General features: G+C 41.6%; 1 protein-coding gene across 1 annotated transcript in view; it reads right to left on the bottom strand.

Annotated features, from left to right (window-relative positions):
* The window catches only part of TDRD9 (tudor domain containing 9), a 97948-nt gene that overhangs the window by 21996 nt on the left and 61033 nt on the right, over nucleotides 1-14919 (bottom strand). The window contains exons 21-26 of the mRNA XM_063091606.1: nucleotides 10004-10120; nucleotides 8794-8901; nucleotides 6765-6865; nucleotides 3135-3308; nucleotides 1523-1634; nucleotides 102-316 (exon numbers count right to left, since the gene is read on the bottom strand). Coding sequence (XP_062947676.1) covers nucleotides 102-316; nucleotides 1523-1634; nucleotides 3135-3308; nucleotides 6765-6865; nucleotides 8794-8901; nucleotides 10004-10120 — 827 coding nt within the window. The remainder of the gene's footprint in view (nucleotides 1-101; nucleotides 317-1522; nucleotides 1635-3134; nucleotides 3309-6764; nucleotides 6866-8793; nucleotides 8902-10003; nucleotides 10121-14919) is intronic.

Below are 14919 nucleotides of genomic sequence, written 5' to 3'. Positions count from 1 at the left end.
CACTGTAATTATTTTATATTTTCTACCTATAAATAAGAGATTTTCTATAAACTGCCATGTTTGTCTCATCTCCCTTTGAGTGATTTGTTATAGAAAAGCATACCTCAGCCGAATTTCCAGAAACATAAAGAATTTGAGCTCTAAAGTAGCTTTCTTTATTGAAATCAGCAAAAGGTGCCAGACAGACCAAGTCTGGATGTGGGTGAACGGTCAAGGGTACTAATTTCAGTCGGTTTATCTCAGCAGTAAGCCTTTTCAGAACCTCAGAGTTTTTTTCATCAATCCTATATCCCCAAAAGTGTCCCACTTCAACCACCTGCAAAGAAGGAACAGGAGCAAAGATGAAATCTAGAAAGCACTTCTGTGAAGAGGAACAGTAGCTGAAGAGGCAGGGCTGGCATACTGTGCCACGCAATATTTCATGAGCCAAACTCCTTGGCACATAAGTATCTATGGGTTTTTAGTGGGGGCTTATGAGAAAAAAAGAGGGGGTTCCCTGGTCAACCAGGTGAGAGCTTTTGTGCAATACAGATCCTTTTCTTGGAGGCACAAGACTCATCAGCACACTAAAATGCTAAAGACTCTGAGAGGTCATTTAAGAAAACAATCATTTTATCTTTGTTTAGCCACAAGGTGAAAAACCAACACCAAAGAGGCTGCAGCGCCCTCCAGGGCAGGGAGTCCAGGTGCAGTGTGAACGCGGTGAATGCAGGTGCTCCGGGCGAGCAGCAGCAAGTGGGAGGACGGAAGAAAGGATGTTCCATCCACAAGAGCACCGCTGAGCAGCTTCCACCCACTGCTGCCGCAAGACCATGAGGGCCATAATCACCAGAGTTTTCCAATCTGTCTGGAATCCAGATTTCTATATGAAATCTCCCAGTGATGTGTAGCTAGCTGTAGATTTATCAGAAAGCATACAAATATTTTAAATGAAATTTTGTTTTAAAGTAAAAACCATACCCAAATAATAATGGTGCCAAAGCTAGTTTTGTTGACATAATCCGAATTATACATGCATATATCATTATGCCAATTAATATATATATATATATATATATATACATATATAATTTTTTTGGGGGGGGGGTCTTTTTTGTGACCGGCCGCACCGCGCTCAGCCAGTGAGCGCACAGGCCATCCCTATATAGGATCCGAACCCGAACCCGCAGCGGGAGCACTGCTTGCGCTCCCAGCACCGCACTCTCCCGAATGCGCCACAGGGTCGGCCCCCAATTAATATTTTTAACATGTATCTTGTTAAATCTGATTATTTAAGCATTTTAAAGGTACTTGACATTTTAGAAGTTAACTTTGGTTCTAGAATTAATATTTGTTCGATTTTCCATTTCAGCCACATTTCAATTTAACAAGTATTGAATTTCAATCTCACCCACATTTACTAGATTATTAACTACACAGGTTGTGTGTGTACTTGTGCAGAAACTTATTTCATGTACACAACATGTCAATTTCAGATTAAGAAGAGGGTAAAACTAAAATGATTCAATCTCACTATTCTTACCTCTGTGACATCAATAGTTAAAAGGAGATCGGTAACTGTCTGGGACGTGTCTAAGGTATTAAAAGAGACTTGAATAGGATCTACTGTCTGCTTCTGGAAGTCCACATTTACCCTATATCAAGTGGTACAAAAAAAACATGCTTATACAAATGAAGTCAATCACTTAAACTGCTCTAATATTTCTACAAGAAAAGAACGTTTTAATAAAATACTTAAACGGGAGATGACAAATTTGATTTCAACTCAAACGTGAATTTCCAGTGGCTTCCTGAGCTGCCCTGGAAGAAGTGTGCCCCAGTAGTTATACACTACCCTCCGGGAATATATTCTAAAGGCCAAGACTCTTACAGAATATCTACTTTCAAGAGTATAAAGTCTAAATCTAGGACCTGCAATGTTTCCTGACTTGTGACTACAGAGTGAGTGGCTTTGACCTTTAGAAAAGTACAAGAATCCATGCTTGGCTCAATGCTGTGTTAGAAAACACACACGTGATTATCTGATAAAACCAAGAAATACCATTCATCCCTTAAAGTAATAAGATAGCAAACACTAAAGTTCTGGGATATAAAAGATACATTCTACAGAAATAAAATTTCCCTTTCCTAATACGTTTATTCTAAAACAAAGGGAAAGAACTCTGAGAGAGATACTGATCCAGCTCTTTTCCCGATCTTCAGACCCATTTGTTAATGAGTGACTCAGGCAAACTTGCCCAGCACCCAGTGACAAATATAAATCAAGTCCAACCATAACAAAGCAGGACAGGTCTTCTCTGTGTAGAAGACTGAACCACTGCACTCCTCAGCACTCAGAAACCGCACACACTGGATGAAACTGATGGAACATACTCCCCCCTTCCTCATCAATTCCTCAGACCCCTGTCAAGTTCCTCCTGAAATTAAAAAGACTGCAAATAAGAAACAACAAATGAGACTTCCTACGCATGTGACTGCAAGGATATGGCAAGAAAGGCAAAATAATCTGTTACAAATATGAGAGGGTGATTTAACTTGGTCCAAGAGAAGAAGACCCACGAGCTTGACAGCAGCTGCCAAGTAGCAAGTGCCACTGCACTGGACTGACAAGACCTGCACAGGCAGTCCAGCCCCATGCCACCAAACAGAGGCGGAGGCGAGGACGAGCAGCTTGTGCTGGTAAGCAATGAGGGGCTCCCAGCTGCATCTCCATTTGGCCCCACTGTCCGCTCTGCTGAAAACAAAGAATATTCCACTTTGCTTAAAAGGAGAATTCTCAAAAGGATACGCATAACCATAAGGAGGAAGAAAAGAGATTAAAATGAGGTTTAATCATTACTATTTGAACTGAAAATTATATAACAATTTCACTCAATCCTCTCAATAGTCTCTTACAGTAGGTATCATATCTATTAAACAGATGGAAAAAACTGAGGTTCAGAAAGGTTACATAATGTGCCCAGGTACACACATCAAGAAAATGAAACCAGGATTCAAAGACAGCCCCAACTGTCTACAAAGCCAGGGCTTTAAATTTGAGCTAAAGCAAGGCTAGATCCACAGTCATTTAAAAAATAGTATTTGAAAATGTGAAAGCAGGTGGAAGAGTCTGCCCAGCTCCCTTCTGAAAATACCTCATGTTCCTGAGTTTTGCAACACTCCCTCCTCGCACTTTCTCTTCAATTTCCTCTGTAGAATGAACACTGAGTTCCAGTGAAACTTTTAGCTGAGACATCTTAATTGCCATATACACTGCAGGAAGAGTTTTAAATCTCTCTGTCGGATTACGGGAAAACTCCACAAAGGCCCTGCTCCACAAATGTAAATTAAAAACAAATTTATCAGTCATCTGATAAAAAAAAGAACTACATGTTAATATCTCTCAAGATTAGACAGAAATTCTCACTGTCACATCTCTCCTCAAAATGCCAGTAATTCTTCATTCTATAATTAATCAATAAGAAGTATTTACTGATTGATTTATTATTTGATTTATGATGATTTATTTAAGGGAAAACTATTCATTTAACTGAAATAAAAGTTACAATGACATGTCATTAAACTAAAACCAAGTATCATCCTTGTATAGTATAATGCAGAATAAACACTAAATTCACATGGAATTTTCAGCTAAGAAATCTTAATTTTCATAATTAACAACAAAACGACATATTTGCTTTTTTTTTATGTTATAAAACAGAGACAGAAAGCCACACAGTCATAAAGCTCAGGGATCTTTGTGACGCCTCTCCAGAACCTCACTACATTTATTGTCAAGTAATGCTGGTGATGCTCCATGCTTTACCACCACCGCATATTTCAGGGTCCTGGTCCATCCCTTTCTCAGGGGGTGGGGGCAGAAGCATCAAGCATGGAGTAAGGGTGCCTGCTGGACATTTCCTGTATGAGGATAAAAAGCTTCAAGTTTACGCTGTTTGTTTGTGACTATCATAATGCCCTGGTCAAACATCACACAGCCTCACAAACGGACTCAGGGCCCCTCCCACTCTTATAAACCATTTTGTAGGGAGCACTGACATAGCCACATTCAGTTCTGAGTGATCTGAAAGGATACTGGGCCGACGAAGAGTGTCAAATGGGCACATGGAGTAGACCCCACCTGCAAGGCTAGAGCAGCCTGGTTGCTGCACCCTCCCTCGTCCCTGCAGCAGGCGACCACTGCCTTCCTGAGCCCTCTGCCCCTCCCCCGGCCCCATCTCCCTTCAACCCTCCTTGGCTGGCTCTTGACTCCTCCTCACTACTACCTGCAAGCATGTTCCTTCCATCCCCTGCCTGGCTTATGCACTTCCTTGTCTATGACCTTTCTTTAGAAGGCTCCTAAGCCTCTCTTTAGAAACAATTTCTTTTCAACTCTAGACCACACTTCCAAGTCTCTAATCCTCCCCGAGTGTTTTCCACCCAACACATCTACAGCTGCGCCTGTGCCCTTCCCTGCCCTGCCACAGCCCACTCTCTTCCCAGGGTCAGCACCTGCTCCTCACAGCCCCACTCTCATCAACCTCCAGGTTGGAAAACCTGACCCTCTGTGGCTCTCTCTCCTTTGTCCTCCACATGCAATCAACAGCCAGACCCAAGAGATCTTCCCTCCATCTGCTGCCTCTTTTCATTTCAAATGTGACCACACTGGTTCACATCTCATTACCACTGCTTTGGACTACTCCAAAGACTCCAGACTGGTTTCCTCTCCTTGTCTCGCTCAATTTCCATTTATCCCTCATTAAGTTCCATAAAAAACAGTTCCGATCGGAACACTCAGGGGTCTCCAAGTGCCCATCTATCCATGTTCATACTCATCAGTCTGTCAGAGAAGATGATCCAGAAGACAGTGCCCATCAAAACAGACTCCATCTGACACAAAGTCAGCTCCCTCCAGGAAGTTGTTGGCTGGGCCTTGCACAGTCCTGCACTTCCCACAGCATGGCATGGCCTAGCACGCACCCTCCTCCTGCTGCAGCAGCAACCCCACCCTCCACCGGCCACCACCGCCCCGCCCAGCACCTGCTCCAGGCCTCATGCTCTCCAATGTCCACCTGAGGAAGTTACAAATGACTTCTATCAAAGTCCCTAGTTTGATAGAATGTCTATCAGATGCAATGTCTTCTGACCTTCTGGGCCTCTCCCATGACATTTCACAATAGGCAAATGTCAGTGAAACTAACATTACTGTCCCCTACTACTAAATTGAAAGCTCGATATGGGAGAAAACGGTGTGCCCAGGTACTACTACCTGTGCCCATGTGCTCTAGGCAAAGTAGGCCCTGCTTTATCCCAGAAGAAATGCAGTCCTTATTCTTTGAATTGCTATTTTGTATTCTTCTTTGTTTTTAAATACTTGATTCACAAGAACTGGTACCGGTATAACCAGAAAGAATACTGTTACTTCCCCCCAAAACTGGCATGACATCTGCATTGTGACTAAAAAGCCAGAAATATGAGAAATGCAGTAAAATATAATTATGGGGTCCCATAAAGGAAAAATATGAAACAAACTCAGAATCCAACCCAGTAGTAAAGATTAGGGGACAAAGACATGCAGCTTGAGTGGGAGCCCAGACTTCTGACCATTCTGATCAGTCAAGAGAACATCTGTGTATAACTGCAACCTCAACCAAGGAAACTGATTTTCAACAGTCAAGAATGATAGTTTAGCTGTGATTCTGGTTATAAACAAGTGATTTTATATATGAGACGAAAAATTCAATGGTAATTTATATTAAAATATTTTAAGAAAACTTCAGGCACTATAAGTTTAATTCATTTAATCTGTAAGAGTTGTTAAAAGAACTTAGAAAAGTTTTGCTTGTCAGGGTTATGAATTTGCCTCATGAAGCTTTTACAGGCCTAGAAAGAAAATCAATTCAGATGATCTTCGATTTAGGATGGGGTTATGTCCAGACAAACCCATCATAAGTCAAAAATAGCAAAAGCTGAACTATGGTTAAGTCAGGGACCATCTGTATATTAATCATAGAAATGGAACTTAAAGTGTTAGAGGGAATTAATCCAAATTGAAAACGGGTTTAATATGTTCAAATTGAGTTAAATGAACATTAATCAAAGAAAAAGTATAAGTATCTGTCCTTATTTATTCAATTTACAAAGCTTTGTCACATTAAATAAACATTTATGAAACACTGGAAAAAAATTCTAACTTTAAAAATTAAAAATCAATTTAAAAACTATAAAGTCTTTCTTATGCATAAATATTTCCTATTGAAAATAAAAACTCCCAGTGATATTCCAAAACATACCATTTGTTCCTTACCTTCAATTAAAATAGGGCCAAATGCAACTGAGTTTTTACAGTGTTTATCTTCCAAAGATATTTAGAACATATACGTTTTAGATAACAATAAGCAGATGAACTGTGTTTGGGGCCTTCTCATGACCTACAAAATAACATATTACTAGGGACTCACCATAAGAACCTAGAGACAGGTGCACTGAAGTGAAGAGCACTCTCAGAGAATCAACCTCAGTACCATGTGGGATTAGAGAACCTTCCTGGCACTAGACCATTGACCACACAATTTAGTTCCTTTTGTAGGTCACTTAGTTGAAAGAGAAGGTAAATCACTACTGATGGTAAGATAAACCAAAGCTACATTTCACAAGATGCCTGCAGCAGCCTACGTGAAGACCCATTTCCACATGCACCTAGTTTTAAGAACTGGCATCTGTAAACATTTAAAACTTTATGACTCTTTCAAAATTGCAGCTGTATACAAAAATATACTACTTACTTTGTGCCATCAAATACAATGGATTTGACTTGACCACACTGTCTAAAGAGAGACTGTAGTTGTTTGTAGTACAGAAATCCGTAGGGAGGAATGTGCTTCAACTGCAAAACGTAACCCAGTAACAATCAGAACAGATCACATAAGAGCTAACAAAAGTTATAATATTCACAAGCTTAAGGCTGCTGCATATTAGTCTGCAAAAACATATTTTACTGTCTTTAACCATAACATATATACTCTACAGATCAATGTACTTAATGGCTTTTAAATTATAGTGAAGTTTTACATCACAAATAAGTTAAATAAAGGCTAATTCTTCCCCTGTTAAAATAGCCCAACAGTCTAATACAGCAAAATAAGCCTTCTGTTTTGTCTTACCTTAAAGTAGTCAAACTGACTAAATACATCTTTTTAAAACATATTATTTCTCCATAAGGAATAATGGGAGCTTAAGCTTTAAAGGAAAATGTGTAACTGAGCAATTGTAGGAGGGAGTGCTTCCACATCCCCACAGCCAGAAGGAACTCACCACCACACAGCCTGGACCGCTGCAAAGCTCTCCCAGTACTCCATCCTTTCTCCCTGTATCGGGGAATTTGGGTGCCAAGCTCTGGCTCTGCAGGGGGCCCCTGCCCCAGCAACCAGACCCCGTTTACCTTGGGGCCCATGACAGATCCATGGGAGGCTTAGGCCCAAGTTCAAAGCCGGTCTTGAAGCCGTGTGTGTTCTTAGGCAAGCTATGGAATTGCCCTGACAAAGATGCCAGTGATAAATCCCCAATCCAAACGGTTAGCGTGAGACTCAGAAAAGAATGAATAAAAAGCACTCAACACAGTCTCTCACAAAAGGGCCAAGTAAAGCTAGGTGCTATTCATGATGCACACAGTAGGAGATTTTTTGGCCCCCCGAGCGCATGGTGCACAGGGTGCCTGGCGGCCGAAGGAGGCAAGCACAGCTCCACACCTGAGGAAGGCCTGTAGGATCCTTCCCGGTGCACCACAAAGGGCAAAGGGGACGAGGAAGTGAGAGGAAGCCAACCAGAGAGCTCAGACAGCCCTGAGGATCTGCTCACAACTCCTTTCTGAATTAAAACCCCTTCCGCAGGTGTGAACTACATCCCGGCGGCTTCTCAGCTCCAGGGGGAGCACCAGCTCCTTTTAGGGCTCTTCAAAGATCTCTGCCTGTAATGCTCTAGTACGATGTGACGCTTTCCTTGTGAGCTCTATTTCTTCAGTAACAGCAGTGGTGATGGTAGCAATAGCTGGCAAAACAGCTAACAATGACTGAGTGCTTACTATATGCCAGGAAGTAATTTCACCAAGGGATTTTCACCCCACTTTATCAGATACAGGCTTATACTGAAAAAGCCCAATTCTCAAATGCTTTATTCCAGCTGTGAATCACACTGCTGCTGCGGTTCAAACAAATGTTTGTCCAATGGTCAGTTCCTGTGGCTGATTATTATTAGATTCACTTAAAATACATGTTATTTAAATGCTGATTTCTAGGCCCTACCTTCTAGTTCAGATGTTGTGGGGGCCCTGAAATCTGAATTTTAAAATAAATAAAATAAAATCTCTCTATGCAGTTCTGTCGGGCATCCAGGTCAGGGAACCACTGGTTTAAACCACAGTACTAAGTTGCCAACCAATAACATTTTAGTTTGTGTAAAACGAAGTTTTTAATTTAAAAAGTGTTCTTAAACATATGGAGAAGTGCCTTCTTAAATCCTTCAATATAGCACATGCTCACATCAGCATTAGCCATGAACATATAAATTCTCGAGGCTTTCATTAAGGCCAGGTCTGTAAGAAAGGAAGCAAAAGACTGAAGGATAGACAGATATATCTAAAAAGGCCAAACAAGCCTTCTATTCACTTTAAGGAAAAAAATCCACTTAGTATTTACAAAAATAGAAACAATTAGAGAAATAAAACACTCTGTACTGGTCACACTAAAATAAAGCTCCATCTGGAAACCAATGACTCAATCTACACTTTAGGGAGGACTTCTGCTCCTCTGCACCTACCACGATGGTCGTCTTTGAGTCTTTGCCAGCCAGCTCCTTAACTGCCATCTCCTCGTCAGGCTGTCCAAAAGTAAAGTAATTTGGATAAAAAGCACCTGCCAGTACAACCTGGAAGACAAACTTATGCTCATGAAGTAATAGCATTATTTTATCAGCTATTATCACCAATATACTAATCTCACCCCAGCATGATATGACATCTAAAAATGTAAAAAATGGATATCATTTATATAAAAAATTAGACCTTTCACCAGTCAAGCAGAAAGTCACAATTCTGGTTATTTCACCATAACAGAAACACAGTCCTTCAAAGGAGTTTGGGTACTTCTCAGAATGCGGTTTAGCAGGCAGTGGTGAGTTGAACACGGGTACAAACAACAGTGCACACAGTGCCTGGGTTGGCCTTTTTCTTCCAACCTTCTACCCAACACACTTACTTCTGTAGTCAGGCACTCTCCCAGATGTTCAGATAAAACTTCAATCGGGACACTCAGACCTAGGGCAGCAGGCTGGTATCCAATATTCACTTCTAAAAAGTACTCTACAAAGAGTGCCTTCTTCAATAAAAATACACCATTTGAAACGTACACCTACGGAAGACTCTCTCCCAGCTTGAAGGTAATTTTATATCCAGAAAAACACTCACATTTCCAGCACACCCAGTTTACAGGCACCTATCTCAAACCCAATTCTGTAGGCATCAGCCAACCCTTCTCTGGAATCCTAGAGCAGAAGCATTCTCTACCTGCCACAACACACTTCCCTCTACAAAATTCCTGTAAGGCTCCATCCAACAGCTAGTAATTTGAATCCACTGCCCCCAGAGTTAACATAATATTTCAGTATGAGGGAATAGCTCCATACACTGAACAATATTAAGAGCATTTTCACTTTCTGAAAAGCTAAAGCAAATGGCTCTCTCCTCAAACAGTGACAACACCGGTACTGCATAGAAATGCTCTCCTGAAAATTAGCATTGGGTCTGGATCTGGGGTACGATGTGTTCTCTGTATCTCAATGATACAGAGAACATAAACTCTTAAAGACAAGAATTTTTTCTGGTTCCCAAACACAGCTATAAACATTGTGGACCTAAAATCTCCTTTTTGGCATGGTTGGTATCGGAAAGCAGGAGTAAGCATTTTCTCAACAATAAGACCTCGTAAGCAGAAAGAGTTAGGGAAAAGATATCCAGGAAACCTCAGCACACCTGTAGGATGAATCGTTGCTTATATATATATTCTTGGTCCACGACAGGTCGCCGAGAATCAACACACATGTTGAACTGTGAGACTCTATTCTTCAATTCTTCATATAATTCAGCCACCTAAGAAAAACACATTGAAATCTGATGTCTCAAAGTATATATGTTATTCAGCATATTGAAAACACTAGAAAATAAGTGTACAATGAGGAAAATATTAACACATCTACGGGATGAAACACTTAAGCTATTAAGCGTCCTCACAAAAGATTAATAAGGAATGGAAAAGATGATCAATATAATACTAACAGAAAATACCAGGATGCAAAACTATATATGCTTCATGATCCCAATTTATAAACACACACATCTGACAGAACCAGTGCGAATGCATAATTGCAATCACCCAGGGGTGCTGTAAGAGCAGGTAACCATGACCATATCCTCTGTTTTAAGTCCTTTGAACACTTCCCAAACCTCTGCAATGAACATGTACTGCTTTTGTGATTAAAAACAAAGTAAGTGGCCAATGGCTAAACAATCCCTCCAAATGGAAAAAAAAAAAATCAATGTCCAGTTGTAATAAAAACTGGTTCACATAAAATGCCAAACTTTAAATGTAAACACATGGGAATATACAACTCCAAATACCTATGATCTGATTAAGTCACCAAATTATCTCAACAAATTACAAAAAGTAAAAAGAGAGTTCCGGTCAAGACGGCAGAATAGATAGTCCTCAGCGTCACTCTCTCCCACAAATCAAACAATTTACAACTATAAAAATGTAACATCAGCCAAGCTGGGGCCACTGGAGCTCAGAGGAAGAGGAAGAGAGACCTATAGAGTGCATGAAGGCAGGAGAAACCACGATGAGAGAAAGAAAAAACTGCTCCCAGTGTTTCTGGCCACAGCTGCTTTAAGGCTCCAGCTGCCGAGCACATGGAGCAGGAGCCGGCAGAAGCCACAGCTGTGCCCTTCAGATGGAGTTGCTTGGAGGCAGCAGGGGAGAAGAGAGCCTTGGTGGCCCCCAGGACAGCAAGACCACTAATAGGGTTCCCACGGACCCACGCATGAGCGAGGAGCCAAAACAGCTGTAAAAGGGGAGCCATTCAGAGGCCAGTGGGTCATCGCAAGGTACCAGCGCATGGCCCGTCCCATGGGAAGTGTTTGGAGCACAGGTGGTGGGGGAGATGGGTCTACCAGGAGAACACTGGGACACAGCAAGGACAGACAATCTACCCCCCAATCAGCACAGGACCACTCAGAGGAGAATAGTCGGGAATGCAGAATTGCATGGGGTCCAGTTTGATGAAAAAACTCAGGCCCAGATCAGATTTTTCCATTTGGAGTGTCTAAACAACCCAGGTACACCCGGTCTCTGAAGAGCCAAAATACCTAATAAGGTCAATCATTAAACGCTAAGCTGTACAAAATGCCTTCTCTAGGGAAACAGCAGCAAAGCATTAATTTAGCTCGACCACACAGCTCAAGTACTGGTTCCCACAGAAGTTCCCCCATTTTAGAAGTAAGCAAAGGACCAAAAATTAGTTCCAGCCTAAGCACACCACCAGCGCCTTGGGGCCTACCAGGGGACATGAGGCATGGAGCCAGGGATGGATACCACTCTCACATCCAGGCATACCACCAGCACCTCAGGGCCCACCTGGGGACCCAAGGCATGGAGAAGGGGACCAGACCCCCTCCCACAACCAGGCACACTGCACCAGCGCCTTGGGGTCCACCACCAGGCCACATGAGGCATGTAGTGGGGACCGGACCCCTGCCCACAACCATTCACACCACCAGCACATTGGGACCCCGCCCATAGGCCCGGGGCATGGATCTAGGGACCAGATCCCCCTCCCACAACCAGGCACACCATGCCAGTGCTCAGGGCCCACCCAGGGACCCAAAGCATGGAGAAGGGGACCGGACCCCCTTCCCACAACCAGGCACACCATGCCAGTGCCTCGGTGCCCACCCATGGACCCAAGGTATGGAGCTGAGGACCGGACTCCCCTCCTAGAACCAGGCACACCTCAGGGCCTGCCCGGACACCCAAGGTATGGAACCAGGGACCAGACACTCCCCACAACCAGGCATACTGCCAGCACCAAGGAGCATGCCAAAAACATCACCTTCATGTGGGTGGCCCACCACAGCCACCACAATAACCATGGCTGCCATGAAAGCAGCTAGACACCACAACTACCAGACAGATGGTCCACCAGCCACTGGAGTACATTGACACAAGGAGAGTCACCAGCAGAGAGAAAGAAAAGAAGAGTATCTCTCTCTCCACAGAGCCCATTTCAGAGTGATGGAAGAAGCATCTGCTCTATGATAATATTGGGGGACCTGATTACACCTCTCAGCATTGGACAGGTCATCTAGGCAACAAATCAACAGTAACCATTATTCTTTCAGAGGGAGAGAAGAAATCTAGGGTAATTAGAGGGGGGAGGGGGAGAGACTGGACAAGGGGCATAAAGAACAATTATGATTTGTAACAATATATATGCTAGGAATATTGATGTGATCAACATATCTCAATGTTGAACCCCAAAAATATGTATAATCAATTTTGACTCAATAAAAATTAAAAAAAAAAAAAAAACAGCTTATTTTGGTAAAATTAACATGCAATAAACTGCACAAAGTGCCCAATTTGTTAAATTTTGAATATGTATACCATAATAAAAATAATGAATATATCAAAACAAAAAAAGTAAGGGCCGAACCCGTGGCGCACTCGGGAGAGTGCAGCACTGGGAGCGCAGTGACGCTCCCGCCGCGGGTTCAGATCCTATATAGGAATGGCCAGTGCACTCACTGCCTGAGTACCAGTCACGAAAAAGACAAAAAAAAAACAAAAAAAGTAAAAAAGCACAATCACTGGTGTGAACATAACTGGGAAAGAAAACAACTAAAAAGAATTAAAAGGACAGAAAATCTTAACAGCAATTATCTCTGAGGAGGGGAGAAAAGCCTGGGAAGGAAAGGGGAGAGTACATTCTGATGTTGACCTATGTATTCCTATATTATTGAGATCTTTTATAAGACTGTAATCACATATAACTTATCCAATTAAAATCAAGTTAAAATTATGCCAGTAACTTTCTCTGACTGAAATGCAATAAAATCAGGAATTAACAAAACAAAATATCTAAAAACATTCCTTTCTACTTGGAAGCTATAAAAAAAACTCTTGGGCCGGCCCGTGGCTCACTCAGGAGAGTGTGGTGCTGATAACACCAAGGCCACGGGTTCGGATCCTATATAGGGATGGCGGGTTCGCTCACTGGCTGAGCGTGGTGCTGACAACACCAAGTCAAGGGTTAAGATCCCCTTACTGGTCATCTCTAAAAAAAAAAAAACAAAAAACTCTTGAGTTAGAGAGATAATCAACACTAAAAGAAATTACAGACAGGACCAATAGAAACACTGAAAATAGTAATAGTTTAAATAGCCATCTCAGAAAGACTAAGTAAACCAGGAGATATATATGAAAACTAAATAGAAAAAAACCAAAAGCAATCAGTTAGAATCATCCACCGTTTCCCTCACCCCAAAAAATCCTATACAGTAAAACTGACAGATCAAACCAAGAGTAACTTCTCTGGAAATACAATAAAATAGACCAAACATCTTGCAAACTGTGCAGTAAAGGATTAAGTCTGCAGACGTGGGTTGTCCAAACCCTGTACATTCCAAAGAAAAGTTTGGCCCTGGCCCAGCTCCTGGAAGGTAATCACTAAGCCCTGAAAGTATCCTACCTGATAAGAGTGTCTTTGCTTACCTGGTGCCCTGAGCCACACCATACAGTTTGTGCTAGAGTGATTTACGGTGAGGCCTTGGGCCATGAGGTCATCACCTGAGCTTTGAGGGGCTGTGTAGCCAATCCTCAACAAAAAGCCTGGACACCTACGCTCAGGTGAGCTTCCTTGGTTGGCAGCACTTTAAGCCTGTCATCACACACTGATGCTGGGAGAATTAATCGCTATCCAGGAGAATCCATTGGGAGTGGACAACTGGAAACCTATACCTGGTGTCTCCTAGGCACTTCCATGTGCCTTTTACCTTCATTGATTTTAATCTTTAACCTTTAGCTGTAATAAACTGTAGGCATATAACAGCTTTTCTGAGTTCTTATTCTTTTTTTCTTTTTTGGTTGCTGGAGCTTTTCTGAGTTCTGTGTCTCCTTCTATAGAATCACTGAACCTGAGGATTGTTTTAGGGACCCTCAGAACACACAAATAAAATGAAAAACCATGACAATACACAAATATACTATACTCAGAATGAGAAAGATGTCACCACTTGACACATTTCAAAATTAAATAAGAATATTATTTATAACTATACACCAATAAACTTGAAGACCTAGTTAAAATGGATATTTGGATAAAAATATAACTTATCAAGAATGACTCCAGAAGAGTAAGAAACCAGAATGGATCAATAACAATCAGAGAAATTGAAAAGATTATATTTTAAAATCTGTCTCTCAAAAAGGCACGGGTCCTAAATGCTCTTATGAATGAGCTCTATCAAACTCGTAAGCAACTGTTCATTAAAACTGTTCCTGGGCATAGAAAGATACTCATCATACAAGGGTGATATAAACCTAATACCAGAAACTGGTAGTACTGTGCATGTGTGAGTGTGCACATACAAACACACAAACTACAAGCCAATTTCACTTACGAAGACAGATGTAAAAATGCTAGAGAAAATATTGGTAATTGGAGCCCAACAATGTTTTGAGAGAAAATACTATAATGAAGTAGGGTTTGTTCCAGGAACACAGGTTGAATCAATAGCAGGAAACCCATAATGTATTCAATAGATTACAAATGAAAAGATTATATGTTTATCTTGATATACACTGAAAAGATATCAAACCAAGGTTACACATG

Source organism: Cynocephalus volans, chromosome 3 (assembly GCF_027409185.1).
Source record: "Cynocephalus volans isolate mCynVol1 chromosome 3, mCynVol1.pri, whole genome shotgun sequence".
In the NCBI taxonomy this organism is placed as follows: domain Eukaryota; kingdom Metazoa; phylum Chordata; class Mammalia; order Dermoptera; family Cynocephalidae; genus Cynocephalus; species Cynocephalus volans.
This window is presented reverse-complemented; position numbering and strand designations above follow the sequence as displayed.